General features: G+C 44.6%; 1 protein-coding gene across 3 annotated transcripts in view; it reads left to right on the forward strand.

The window, feature by feature from the left end:
* ACER1 (alkaline ceramidase 1) overlaps positions 1–12868 on the forward strand; it is a 542852-nt gene extending 529984 nt beyond the window's left edge. For all 3 annotated transcript variants that reach the window (XM_069649550.1, XM_069649551.1, XM_069649552.1), the window contains one exon: positions 11433–12868. In XM_069649550.1, coding sequence (XP_069505651.1) covers positions 11433–11610 — 178 coding nt within the window. In that variant the 3' untranslated portion in view covers positions 11611–12868. The remainder of the gene's footprint in view (positions 1–11432) is intronic.
* The last annotated feature ends 242 nt before the right edge of the window (positions 12869–13110 follow it).

The following is a 13110-nucleotide window of genomic DNA, read 5'->3' on the forward strand; positions in this document are numbered from 1 at the left end:
GAAGTGGTTGAAGGATGTGGGGGAAATGAGGGAATGTGACCAGGATGAGGAATACAAGGGTATTAAAGGATGGTGGTGAGGATAATGGATGCAGGAATAATGGAGGACTTTTAGAATAGGGGTTGAGGGGGTAATGATGGGTTGTGATGAGGAGGGTTGATGTGGTGGTAACGAGGAGCTGTAATGGGGATGAAGAATGTGGTGATACAGAGAGACTGGATGAGGACAAGGGATGCAGTGTAATGGGTGACTGACAAGATTGAGGGATGAGCCGTGTGAGAAACCTGAAGGCCCTCTCAAACCTACTTCCCAGGGACCTTCTGTTCAAGTGACCAGGGAAGAGCTATTGCTTTTGGATACTGACACTGGGGGTGGACTAGCGAGGGAGGATCACCTAGGCAGAGGGGGATTGGGGAGAGGGTGTCAGAGGGCGAGACACGGTATTCCCCCTTTCCTGACAGTGACTTACTTTACCCTCCCTCAGCCTTTGTAGGATATTTCTGTCCATCCTACATTTCCCCCTGAAGTTAGAACAAGTACTTAGAAGAAGAAGCTAACCCCAAGAGTAATGCAGATTACCTATAGGTGACCCCTCTATAGTACTGGGATGAAGAAGAGGGAGTTTGAAGGCTATAGAGCTTAAGGTCAGGCATGTCCTGTTAATTGGAGTGATTGTGGTCAGGCAATTGAGCCTGTTCGAGGCTCACAGGTGTATAAAAGGTGGAGTCCACAAACAGCAAGGAGAGCAAGAGGCCAGTGGGATGAGAGAGGAGCAGGAAGGCCAGCCCAGCCAGCAAGAAACCGGAGAACGGGATGCCGAGAAGCTGGAGGAAGACACTGTTTTTCAGAGTGTCAGTGCGTGGTGAGGGAGCTGTGTCTCCAGGGAGCCGGAGAGAATGAGAGAAGGTAGGCAGTACCTGTGCTGTGGCCAAGAGGTGCTCATTCCCCTGACTGGAAACAGCAGTCTAGGGGTATCTGAAACCGAAAAAGAACAGTTAGGCGACCGGTGAGTGGCAATGAATGAGAGAAAGCCAGTGTGCATATGTACGATAGTGAAGCTACATTGTATCAGAGTGGTCGCATGCAGGCTGCACTTTCTCAAAAGCCTCCAGTGAAAACCGAATGATGGAATAGATTAATGCAAGGCCCGCGAAGGGCTAATGTATAACAATGTTTGAGTGGTCACGTCTAAGGAAATATACCTGTTCAAAAGACTCTAAACCGTTAAAGGACAATTTTAAAGCAACGCAAGTTAGTGAAATTATGAGAGAGAGTTTTCTGCAAGTGAGCAGTCGAAGGGAGCTGCGAAGTGGGAGAAAAATGCCAAATCGAAGGTTTCAGCTGCATTTGAATCTAAAAAAGTGTGAATAACTGAACAACCCTAAGTTACGGGGATAAAGTGCTTGGGCAAGGTTAACTGGTTGTGTGACCTGTAGTGGGTGGACCATGCGTTCTGTCAACTGTGCCTCGACCAGAGAGCCCCAACATATAAAAAAGGAACTATAATGAAAAAGAACTGTCAAATCCATCTAGAAACCGGAGAGAGCTGTCTATTGGTTTGAATCAGTACAACAAACTTGGGAAAGAGACATCTAAACTCCTTCTGAACATTGAGAGATTATTTGTGAATCAACACTACAAGCTTGGTGAAGGAAGTCCTGAGCGTCCTGGGAACATTCTCTTTGGAACTCTATTTGTTGTGTACCAGCATCTGTGGCTTGGGTAAGAGTCCTGAGCCCTTTTGGAACATTGTTTTGTGAACCAGTGATTGAAGCTTGGGGAAGGAAACCCTGAGCTCTTTTGGAACATTGTGTTGTGAACCAGTGATTGAAGCTTGAGGAAGGGAACCCCGTGCTCCTTTGGAACTTTGTGTTGTGAATCTGTGCTTGAAGCTTGGGGAAGGGAAGCCCGGGTTTCTTGAGAACATTTTCTCCGGAACTGTATCCTGAACTTGGAGAAGGGAGCCAGAGATTACTCCAGACTTTGTTGGACACTCATTTTGAGTTTGAATATCCATGCACTAGATTTAGGTATTAGATGTGAGGGCAAGCCTAGGTTTTGACACAGACAGACTTTTGATTTGGACTTCTGGGCATTCTTTTGGTAGGGCAATCCCCACCATAGTCATGGGGCAAGTTAGGTGTTACACCCATCCTGACATTTAAAATAAATGTTTTCAAAATTTAAATCAGTTGTCTGTGTCCTCTCTTGATACCATGCCTGTCTCACAGCCGGTAATGAGGGAATGTGATGAGGATGAGGGAGGTTGTAGTGTTGAGGGTCTGTGAAATGGATGAGAGATGTGGGTGTGATGAGAGAATGCGATGAGTCCAATGGTTGTGGGGGGTAATGAGTTACTATGATGAGCATTACAGGGGTAATGAGGGGTTGTGATGATGAGGATGAGGGACTGACCAGGATGAGCAATGTCAGGATAATAAGCGACTGTGACAAGAATTAAGGATTTGGAATTGAGGGATAGGGCCCACTGGCATAAGGTTAATGGGGGACTGTGATAAGGATGATGCATGCAGTGTGATTAGGGACAGTGACAAGGGTGAGGGATGGAGTGGTAATAATTGACTGTGGCAAGGAAAGGGGGATTCTGGACTGTTCTGAGGATGCAAGAGTAATGAGGGACTCTGACAGGATAGGGATTGCTGGGGTAAAAGAGTAGTGAAGAGTAGGATGGAGCTCGGGATAAGGGCAATGAGGGACTGTGATGAGGAGAAGGAATGCCAGGTGACAGGTAATGAGGGACTTTAAAAAGGAGGGGAATGCTGGTGTTATGGGGAACTGGGATGAGGGATGCAGTGATAATCGGGGACTGTGACAAGAATGAGGGATGTGTAAGTAATGAGGTGTGATAAAGCTGATGGTTGTGGGGGGTAATGAGGGGCTATGATGAGGACAAGGGTTGGGATGATAATGGGACTTTGAGAAGGATGAGGGATGTTTGGGTAATGAGGTCTGTGATGAGGATGAGGGATGTAGCAGCAATGATGGACCACGATGAGAATGAGGAATGCAGGGGTAATGTGGGACAGTGAAAAGAATTAGGGAAGCAGAGTTAGAGTTAATGAGGGCCTTGATCAGGGGATACAGAAATAATCAGGGACTGTGTTGAGGATGAGGGATGGGGGATAATGATAGACTGTAACACGGATGAAGGTTGTGAGGTAATGAGAGACTGAGCAGGAGTATGTTTGTGGGGGTAATGAAGGACTGCGACAAGGATGAAGGTTGTACGAGTAAAGAGAGACTGTGAGGAGGATACCTTTAACAGGGGTAATGATAGACTGTTATCAAGCCGAGGGATGCAGTGGTAATGGGGGACTGTGACAAGAACAAGGGAGTCAGTGGTAATGAGAGACTGTGGTGAAGTTGAGATATGCAGAGGTAATGAGGGACTGTGAAGAAGATGAGGTTTGTGGGGGTTAACAAGTGATTGTAATGAGGGTTGGGATGGATAACGGGACTGTGACGAGGATGAGGGTGTTCAGATAAAGAGGGCTGTGATGAGGATGTTATGCAGCGGAAATGATGGGCTATGATGAGAATGGGAAATGCGGAGGGTAATGACACTGAAAAGGATGAGGGATACGGAAATAATGAGTGACTTTGATGAGGATGAGGGTTGTGGAGGTAATGAGGGACTTTGATGATGATGTGGAGGAGTGTGAGGATAATGATGGGCTGTTTCGAGATGAGGGATGCCAGGCAAGGGTAATAAGTGGTTGTTAAGAGGAGAGGGCTGTGACAAGGGTAGGGGATGCTGGGGGTAATGAACACTTGTGATCAGGATGAAGGATTCAGAGGTTCAGAGGGATGGTGATGATGAGAGCTGTGGAAATAATTTGGGGCTGAGATGAGGAGTATGGGGGTTATGATCTACTGTGACATTGTGGAGTAATGAGGCACTTTGATGAGGGTTACATGGGTAATAAGGTACTATGATGAGGATGATGATGGTGGGGGTAATGTGGGACCATGACCTGGAGGAGGGCTGTGATATTAATGGAGGGATGTGGGAGTGGTGAGGGTCTAGGATGACAAATATGGGGGTAATGAGGGTATGACAAGAATGAGGGATTTCAGGGTAAGGGAAATGAGGGACTGTGTCATGGATGAGTTTGGGATGTGCATGGAAATTGTAATGAAGGCGGAGGATGTGTGTGTTTTTGTGTATGTGCAAAGTTATGGTAGGTTTATAAAATCTTGGGGTGGAGGGGACTCCACCTTAGAAAGTAGAATAAGCCATTTCAGCCACGTCACATATAGCATACCGCCACTCGGTAGCCGTCACTGGAAGTTTATCTCCATTTCAGACCCCCTTGAGCACTCCATTGTGGGCATGCAAATTAGCGCAAATATACGTTTTTTGCTCCAGAAAATTATTTGTCCTAAAGGGTAGTGCCAGAGGCGTTGCTAGGAAGTGGGGAGGGGGCTGAAGGGGCTGTAGCCCTGGGTCTTTTGGTTATAGCCCCGGAATGAACCTTAGGGGTTACACCCAAAATGGCTAGCTAGCTCCCAGTCCAGACAGTCCCAAAATTAGCATAGTCCCAGATCTTTTCCATACCTAGCAACACCCCTGGGTAGTACTATTTTATACATAGCTTTTTCAACCCAAGAGAGACGGCTCTCAAGGATACAGTCAACTGCATATACGTGTCATCCTTATTAGGGCTCATCAGTGCAGTGTGATTTGATATCCTTTTCTGTGGTGAAAAGCTTACATTTGAACTAATTTGCATAGCTATAGACATGGACTAGAAACACAGCAGACACCGTTTTCCTAACATTTAAGAATGTTGAAAATAAATATTGTGAATGAGTCTGATGTAGCTTGTTTTTTTTAGCATTACACGTTGCGGAAAAAAGAATGGCCCTTTTCACAGTCGTGTCTGTCGAGTTTCAGCCCCCCGCCTCCCCGCCCCCCGGCCGGTGCGGATGTGACTTTACTTGCCAAGTACATTTGAGAAGTATTTCTCCACATTTTTCACATAATATTCAGCAGATTTAAACTGCCTCTACTCATGTACCATTTAAAACTGGTTTCCAAAATTGTATGTCCTATAGTAAACCTTTCCTTAGTTTCTGACCCTCGTTTTCCCTGTCTCTCATTTAGGGAACTCGTGTCGTCTGGAGTTAAATGTTCTCTTTGAAGTATTATGTTATGGTTTCATAGCGTTTATAGATTTTTGGGAATAGATCTTAACTCTCCTTTTTTGCGTCCCTGTTCCAGGAAATCATTTTTTGTTGTTGCTTGAGCGACCCATTTCCGAGTTCTACTGTGTGGTGTATACTGCCCTCTAGTGGTAGAATGCGGAATTGTATGTAGTATCCTGTAAAATGACAAGGAAATTAGCAGACCTCATCTTCAGTGAAACTCCTCTGTGGCATTGACCAGAAAACAGAAGTGCCCCATGCCTCTGGGCCATCTTCAGAATTCTTTTTCTGCCTTTGCATATGTTTGAAAGTCACCAGCAAGGTACAGAAAAGCAAGAAATAGGCGGTCGCAGGACCACAACGATGCCTATAAACTGGATTATTTGCAAGGGCTACTGTTCGTATCAGATCGCTTTTCAGAATGTCCACTTTTTTGCATCCAGTTTTGAGGTTGAAGTCCTTTGTGGCATTGCTATAAACTATGGTGCTAATTTTATTACTCATGTAAATTGCAAGAAGACGACCATTATTGGTAACACGTGTGTTATGTTATGTTATGTTATGTTATGTTAAGAAAAACTTGTAAAGCGCAGTGGTGACCCGAAGGTGTCCCGTAAGAAAATAGTGTAAAGACTAAAAAGACACAACGAATCAGTGTTTAAACAAGAAAGTTTTCAAGGCTTTTCGAAAACACCAAGTGGTCATCCATAGTCCTAAGAGACAGGGGGAGAGAGTTCCACAGAGTGGGAGCAACCACTGGGAAGGCTCTACCACCAGCAGTAGATTTACGTAAACAAGGGCCATGCAGCAAACACTGATTTGGGGAACGAAGATTCCAGGAGGGACAATGGGCCAGTTTACCAGTTTGCTGGTATCTTGGTGGTAAATCCACCCAGATACCACCAAACAGAATTACTGTTACCGCCACTTGGTCTGGCGGAATTACTGCCAGATTACAAGTGGCGTGGCAGTGTAAATGCCCATTTTCTTTTCTAGTCCATAGGACTCTATGGGGATTATTTGGCAGAATTAATGATTTTTCAGTGGAGAGCTGGAGGATTTACCTCCAACATTTTGCCAGAGGTAAATTCTCAACTCCAGGAACATACCTGTAATATGGCGGAGCGGGAAAAATGGCAGTAATTCCCGTTACTGCAAATTCTTTTCTGCTAGCCATACTTGTAATGAGGCCGAGTATCTCTTAATCTTTTGACGCAAAAAAAAGGTCCCAATACTGTAAAAGGCCAGAGGAACCATACAAAGTTTTCAATTCAATCCGACTGGCAATCGAGAGCGATGCAGCTTCCGAAGCACACCGGAGCAGGTATGGGCAAATTTAGGCAGTCCCATGGCCAGACGGGGAGCTGTATTTTGCACAACCTGCAAGCGATGACAAAGGGTTTTAGGATGTACGAGCAGATTGGCATTGCTAAGTAGCGGTACTGCATCTAGACTTGACTTATGGTGCTGCAGAGAGAGACACAGCAATATTAATACCCACGTTTTTTAACAGTGGATACTGGAGCAGGGAGCGGGCCCGTTCTGTGATGTCAGCAGTCCTTGCTGTGCAGTTTTGATTGTTTTAAGGAAGGAGTGTTGAGACAGGTAATTCCTGTTGGTCCCTGTTTATGTGCCTTAATTAGACCGTTTCCCTAAAACAAACGCAAATGCTGTCTGAAGCAGATGGCATTTGCAGAAATCCATATGGGTTTCTGCGAAGGCATCATGAAGTAGATACAGACGACAGAATTATAGTTTGGGTTATAAAGTTTTATTCAACAAAAATAAGGGTTGGTCGAAGGCCTAACTTGCCCTATGCTAAGGTGGCATTTCCCTACCTAAATGAAACTAAGGATAGTTTGTCAGGAAGTCCGAAGTAAAAGTCTGCCTGTGTCCAAAACCTATGCTTGCCCTTACATCTATTTGTATACAATGTGTAGGGATGTCAGCATCAAAATAATGAGTGTTCAATTAACAGTTCAGAGCTTCTTCCAGCTCTTGGTTGTTCAAGGTCTCATCTCTAAGGTTCAAAAGAGTTCACAATGCAAAGGGTTCCCTTTCCCAATCTTTCAAGGCTTTCAACTTCTTCAAAACACAACTTCTGGGGTTATGTCCCAGCTCTACTGGTTTGGTTACTTTTCACCAATTTCAGAACTTATATTTCTTTAGTTTCCGTCACACAACAGTTCCTTTAGTTTCAATCACAAGCGGCTTTGCAGGAATTCTAAGTTGCTTTTCCATATGTAGGTGTACTCTGTCTATGCGAAGCTGGTGCGGATTTACCCCTGACTACCAGGTGTTTCAGATAGCTGGCTGCAGTATTTCCACTCTTCCTAAGGTTAAGACTCTAGGTGTAGTTATTGATCAGGAACTGAGTATGAGGGCGTACTTGAGCAGTCTAGTGGCATCGACATCCTATTACCTCAAACGTCTGGCACAATTCAGGCCGGTCCTGTCACAGGAGAACTGCGCTACCATTGCTAGGGCGGTGATTGGTGCCAAGCTGGACCATGGTTCCAGTTTGTTGCAGGGCATCAGCAAAGATTAAATGAGGCATCTACGAACTATCCAAAACAATGCGGTGAGAGTAGTGGAGGGCTTGAGTAGAAAGGAGCATGTCTTGGAAGCCCGGCGCTCGCTGCACTGGCTTCTTGTTACCAGCAGGATATCTTTTCGCATACTGTGTCTGACGCACAAGTGCCTATTTGGGACCAGCCCAGGACATTTATCTGACCGGCTTACCTGGCTGCCGGCTTGTAGGTCATTGAGGTCTAACAATTCCGGCCTCCTTCAGATTCCTGAGGCTAAGCTGAAGATGGTGTCCCAAGGGTCTTTCAGCTATGCTGCCTCAAAGAGCTGGAATGACCTTCCACTTAACCTGAGGCTATGTCGGTCCCTCCCGAAGTTTAACCAAAGGCTGAAGACTGAGAGGTGGCTGTTTTTATGTGCGTTTGTTATGTGTGCGCTACTATGCCTGCGGGCCTGTCTTTTACGCGCAATATAAATAAATAAATATGAATATCTCACTGTGTCTGAGTATGCGTTCAATCAAGCTGCCCCAACAAAAATTCATTCTCCATCTAGACAGGTGGTGTGTTGTTTTACTCACCCAATCGCCCAGTGGCCACTAATGCCACTGCTTGAGTGATCGAAAAGACACTGCAAATAGATTTTTCTAATATGCCCCAACCCCTTTTTACCTTCCTTTAACGGGTCAAATACAATTAAAAGAGGTCCTCCTATCAACTATTGTGCTAAATCAAGTCATGTATGAATGTGCATTTAATCGTGGCACCCCATTAAAAAAATGATCAGCAGAATCCTGCAAACCTATGTTCTCAGTATGCTCCAGACACGTTTTCCCTTTCCTCAAAGTCCACTAATCGAGTTCAAATAAATTAATGGGCCTTTGTCAGCTTAGCCATGTGTGAGTATGTTTGTGCATGCATGCCACCCCGTCACAAAATATGCAAGCAAGTTGGTGATGGGCCTGGCAGACAAAGTGTAATCTGTTGCAAATAAATCTGTATTCCATAGCAAGTCTTGCCTTGTCTGCCTTTCTAGGAAATACAGATAATTTCTTTTAAAGATGTTTGCAAAATTATAAGTATATTCTGTTCAGCACTAAAAATATCAATGCCTAAAAGCTCTTGCTAAAATAAAAAGCTCTACCTCTCAAATATCAACAGACATCACCCTCCCCCTTCTCTGAAAGATTACAGGGACTGCTGAAGAGCCCTAGAAGGAAGTTCCTTATATAGACAAGCAATCCTGAACCTGAAAACCATTACCCAAATCTCTTAAAGCATTGGTAAATTCGGCATAACCTAAACACAGTAGAAATTCGGGAGATTCAGGGTTAAGACTTATTTATTCACCCACGCTTAGTCACAGTGCATTGAATGGTGAATAGGGTCATAAAAACTCAAATGGGACTTGCTTCTTTTAGAAACTGAGGGGGTCTTCTCTGAACGCAAAGATAAAACCGTACCGCTAACAGATTGAGGTGGGGTGATCCGAGTGACATCTGTTCAAACGGTGAAGGTTGCTTGAATGAAGGGCACTCAAACCAACAGTTATGTTACTGCGACCTCTCAGCACTGCCATTTACAAACCTGAAAGAGAGAGGAGTGGATTGGCTAATTTGGGAGTGATGGAAAATGCAAGTTGTGTTGATGCGTGCAGACCAGAACTACGCTAAGAAAGTGCAGGTCCGTTTCTGTGTATTCTGTGTTGAGAGCACAGACGCATTTGTGTCAAGAATGGAACCTCGTGGGCCTGTGGGAAGGTTATTCAATTCGGTGTGCGTGTGGGTGTGTGAATAGGTTTGTTGGACCGGGAGGATAGCTCAGGCGAAACGCGCGTGTCTTGAAAGCAAGACAACCATAGCAACACAGGTGCAAATCCTGCGCGCTATAAAAGAACAATTGTAATTCATTATTTGGTATGCGTACAGTGTATTTGAGCATTGGGGTTGACAATGTTGGTGCAGGTAAGTTTGTAGAAGGCCAGATATCAACTTACCTGATGTCAACTTGAAGCATTCTTTCAGTGTGGCCATAGCAACAACTCAGTAGTGGTGCATCTTAGGCGGCATCTCAGTTGTGCTGGCCTTCAGGTAATGTACTTCTGAGGAGATGGATACCTTGATGCCCTATGGTGAGGACTGGTTTCTCTAGCAACAAACAGTGATCACACTTCCTGAAAGAGTGTGGACCAGTTAATAAAGAGCATTCCTGCAAATGACTCTCCTCGACTGCAGGAGCTGTAAGTGAAGGGTTATTTGGACGGGGCATGGCTGTTGTATCTCGCCAAACAAAAAGAGGATGTCCTTTTGGCCTCGTTAGAGGTCCTCCACAAAGAACAGGTGGAATGAATGCCAAAATGTTTGCCATGGGGGCAATTCCTACTAGATTAAGCTGCCTGATAACCAATGTGTATTAAGTGGGTTTTAAAATTGAGAAATAGCATCCAGTGGGACTGTAACCTGTGCTGCTGGTTCCATAGTAAAACTTGTGTTTACAATGGAGTGTCTTCAAACTACCATATCACAGTGATGAAGGCTCACGGTTGGAGGAGTGTAAGAAGGAGAAGCTGCTGGCAAAGGCAGGTTGCATGTCATGCTCTCGAAGCCTTTGGGCTCTTGAAAATTGGAAACAGTTGCCTCATCGAAGGTCAAGAACAGTTTTGATGGGACATCAAGAGGCTTCAGGAAGAGGGCCATCCTGAGAAATACAGCCCTGAAAAAAGGTGGGTCAGAGGCTTTTCAAGTTCCCCCACTTCAGCCTAGAATCTTTACAAAGCTCAAAAGAGATCCAAACAATGTGAAAGGCTTACTGTGCGAGTCAAGCCTCTGAATGGGACACCGCAAATTCAGTGGCCCACTCTCAGTGGACAATAGTCCTTTTTCACACACAGATGCAGAATATTTTATTATGGAGAAAGCTGAGGGAGCAGCTGTTTAGTGAGGCCATCCCATTGCCATGTCAAAATGTAATTAATGACGGTGGCGAGTTGCTGCGTATCACAACAATTGCAGTGCAGGATTGTTCGGCAATAGAAGCCATTTCCCTGTTACACCGAAGAGAGCGTACAACCTAAAGGTGAACAGAGATGGGGCGAATGTTTGTCTTGTCAATATTATTGGTTGCTTTACTCTCCTTAACCCATAAGTGTGTTTTATTTTCACCAACCTGGTAAATATGGCCCAAACTGCATTGCCTCTTTAAATGACAAAATACCCAATACAATTATTGGTAAGAAATGATAGCTTCAACTATTGCAGTTATTCTATTTCCACATAAAGCCTGTGCGTAGGGCTGCTACAAAATGCACAGATTCTAATAAAGAATTCTGTAGAACTTGACCAGACTCCTATTCACTTAAAGTACACGTTGGGTGAGTCGCCAAATATTTACTTGCTGTCGCAACGAAGAGGCTCATGATGGTCATCACTTAATGGCTGGACTGGTGTGGTCTGAAATGGATGGGATGAAGGTTATTTTGTGTCAAGGTAGAGGGCGGTGGGTTTCCACTGTGATGGGGACTGTTCCAACAGCAACAGTATATGGGTATTTGTAAAGAATCCTTGAACATGCATGTTTTCAGTGTTCTCGTAAAAACTGGGTGGTGAGTTGACCACCATGATGGTTTGAAGGCAATCGTAGGAAAGGAGCCCTGTGCTCTGAAGCAGTCTTTACGGTTTGCTGTGTTGTTCCTATGCCCCCACGATCCCTAAACGCTCCCTTGTGCTTACTTCACAGGCACGTGCTGATCAGTATAACCGTCGTGCACAGCATCACCCTGTTTGCCTACTTCGACGCCATCTACGAAATCCCGCTTTGCCAGCCTGAGATCCAGTACTGGCCCTGCAGTCGCTGGCAGTTGGGGCTGCCATACCTGGCCGTTTACAGAAACCAAAAACCCAGGAAATCATGCTGAAAGGGCACAAGCATAAAGAGACTTTTAATTCATTTTTGCACACATTATATTTTCACGTGCGAGTGTGTGCTGATCAAGCGTGTATGTTGTGTGCCTTCATTTTAGGTCCACATAGTCGAATCCATTCCAAAAAGTTTTCCGGAGCTGGATAGGACGTGCACACATAGTGGACCAATCTTCAGAACAACCTCTCAGGGTTTTTTTTAACTTAAAAACTATGCAATGGTTTTTTTGTACGTTGCCCTTGGAAAGGGAGTTTTATTGAATATTTGAGTAGTGGCACAGGTGTGCTGCTTCTGTCTGACTGCATCACTGTATTTAAGTGTGTCTGATGACCTCGAGGATGTTACTGACTGAAAAATGGCCACTTTGTTTAAAATCAGCTTGCATATTGGATTCTCTTGTCAAGAGATCCATTTTTAAGACACTTGTCTTTTTATTTTGTACCGTTACGAGCCTTTATTCATGTGTCTTTGGCCCATGGTTTACATATCACTATAGCACTAATAAGGATGCTTAATATATTAGGAAAGCTATGGGAGCCATTTGTTATTTGTGAAGTGGTATTAATGGAATTTCGCCTTTGGAAGTATTCAGTTCACAAGTTTCAGTGCTGAGGTAATTGACTCATCCCCAATCTACATGCCTTCTGTGGCACCACCTTCTCAAGAAGCCTCTCCAAACCCCTGTAGGACGGTCTAATGAAGGAACCTGTAGGCTGGGCCTGTATCTCGCACCTTCTGCCTTAATCCATCGGAAAATCATACATATTGGCTGGCAGAGAATGATGGATGGGAAGTTGGCGTGTTGGCCGTGATCAAAGGATGCTATGGACCATGACAGGAAAAGCCTAGGCATATGCCGCACTGGTTTATGGATATGTCACTTCGGACAAAGTGGCATCTTGCCATTCCCGCTCCTTCCATCGCCCTTTGCAACGTTGGCAGATTTGTTGTTTGTAGATCCCTTCCGGCACCGACCATGTCTCTATGGGGGGATACAAGTGCCATTTTTTCCTGTATTCAATTGATGCTACCAAAGATCATGCAGATTTCTAAGGCTTTGCTGATGTAGGTGCAGCCACGAAGACTACTAGCCATGAAGGTTGTGTGGGACTTGGATTTCTAAAAGAAAGCTCATCTCTCACTCATGCCAAAGTGTTAAGTCACATGCCCCAGCACTGGTTTTCTACTTTGAGTAATGGAATTTTGCACCAACAACCATCTTGAAAAAATAAATGTGTCAATTTCTTGGCTCATATGCGCCTTTTTTTGTCAGTCATATTAAACATGTTTTTTTTCAAATGTATAATTTATTTCCTTTTCAGCAAACTTGAAATAGAAGACAAGCATCTTGCAGTCCAGTTCATCTGCTCCTCTGCTTGTGCTCCTGTGTTGATACTTTGCATGTACCGAGCGATGTAAGCACCGTTTAGTAGCAAATAATGAGCACTGGGTTTGAGGTGTTGTGTCTTTGTTTTCAATGGCTATGTATGCTATC

Source organism: Ambystoma mexicanum, chromosome 1p (genome assembly GCF_040938575.1).
Source record: "Ambystoma mexicanum isolate Mex_15411 chromosome 1p, UKY_AmexF1_1, whole genome shotgun sequence".
Taxonomy (NCBI): Eukaryota; Metazoa; Chordata; class Amphibia; order Caudata; family Ambystomatidae; genus Ambystoma; species Ambystoma mexicanum.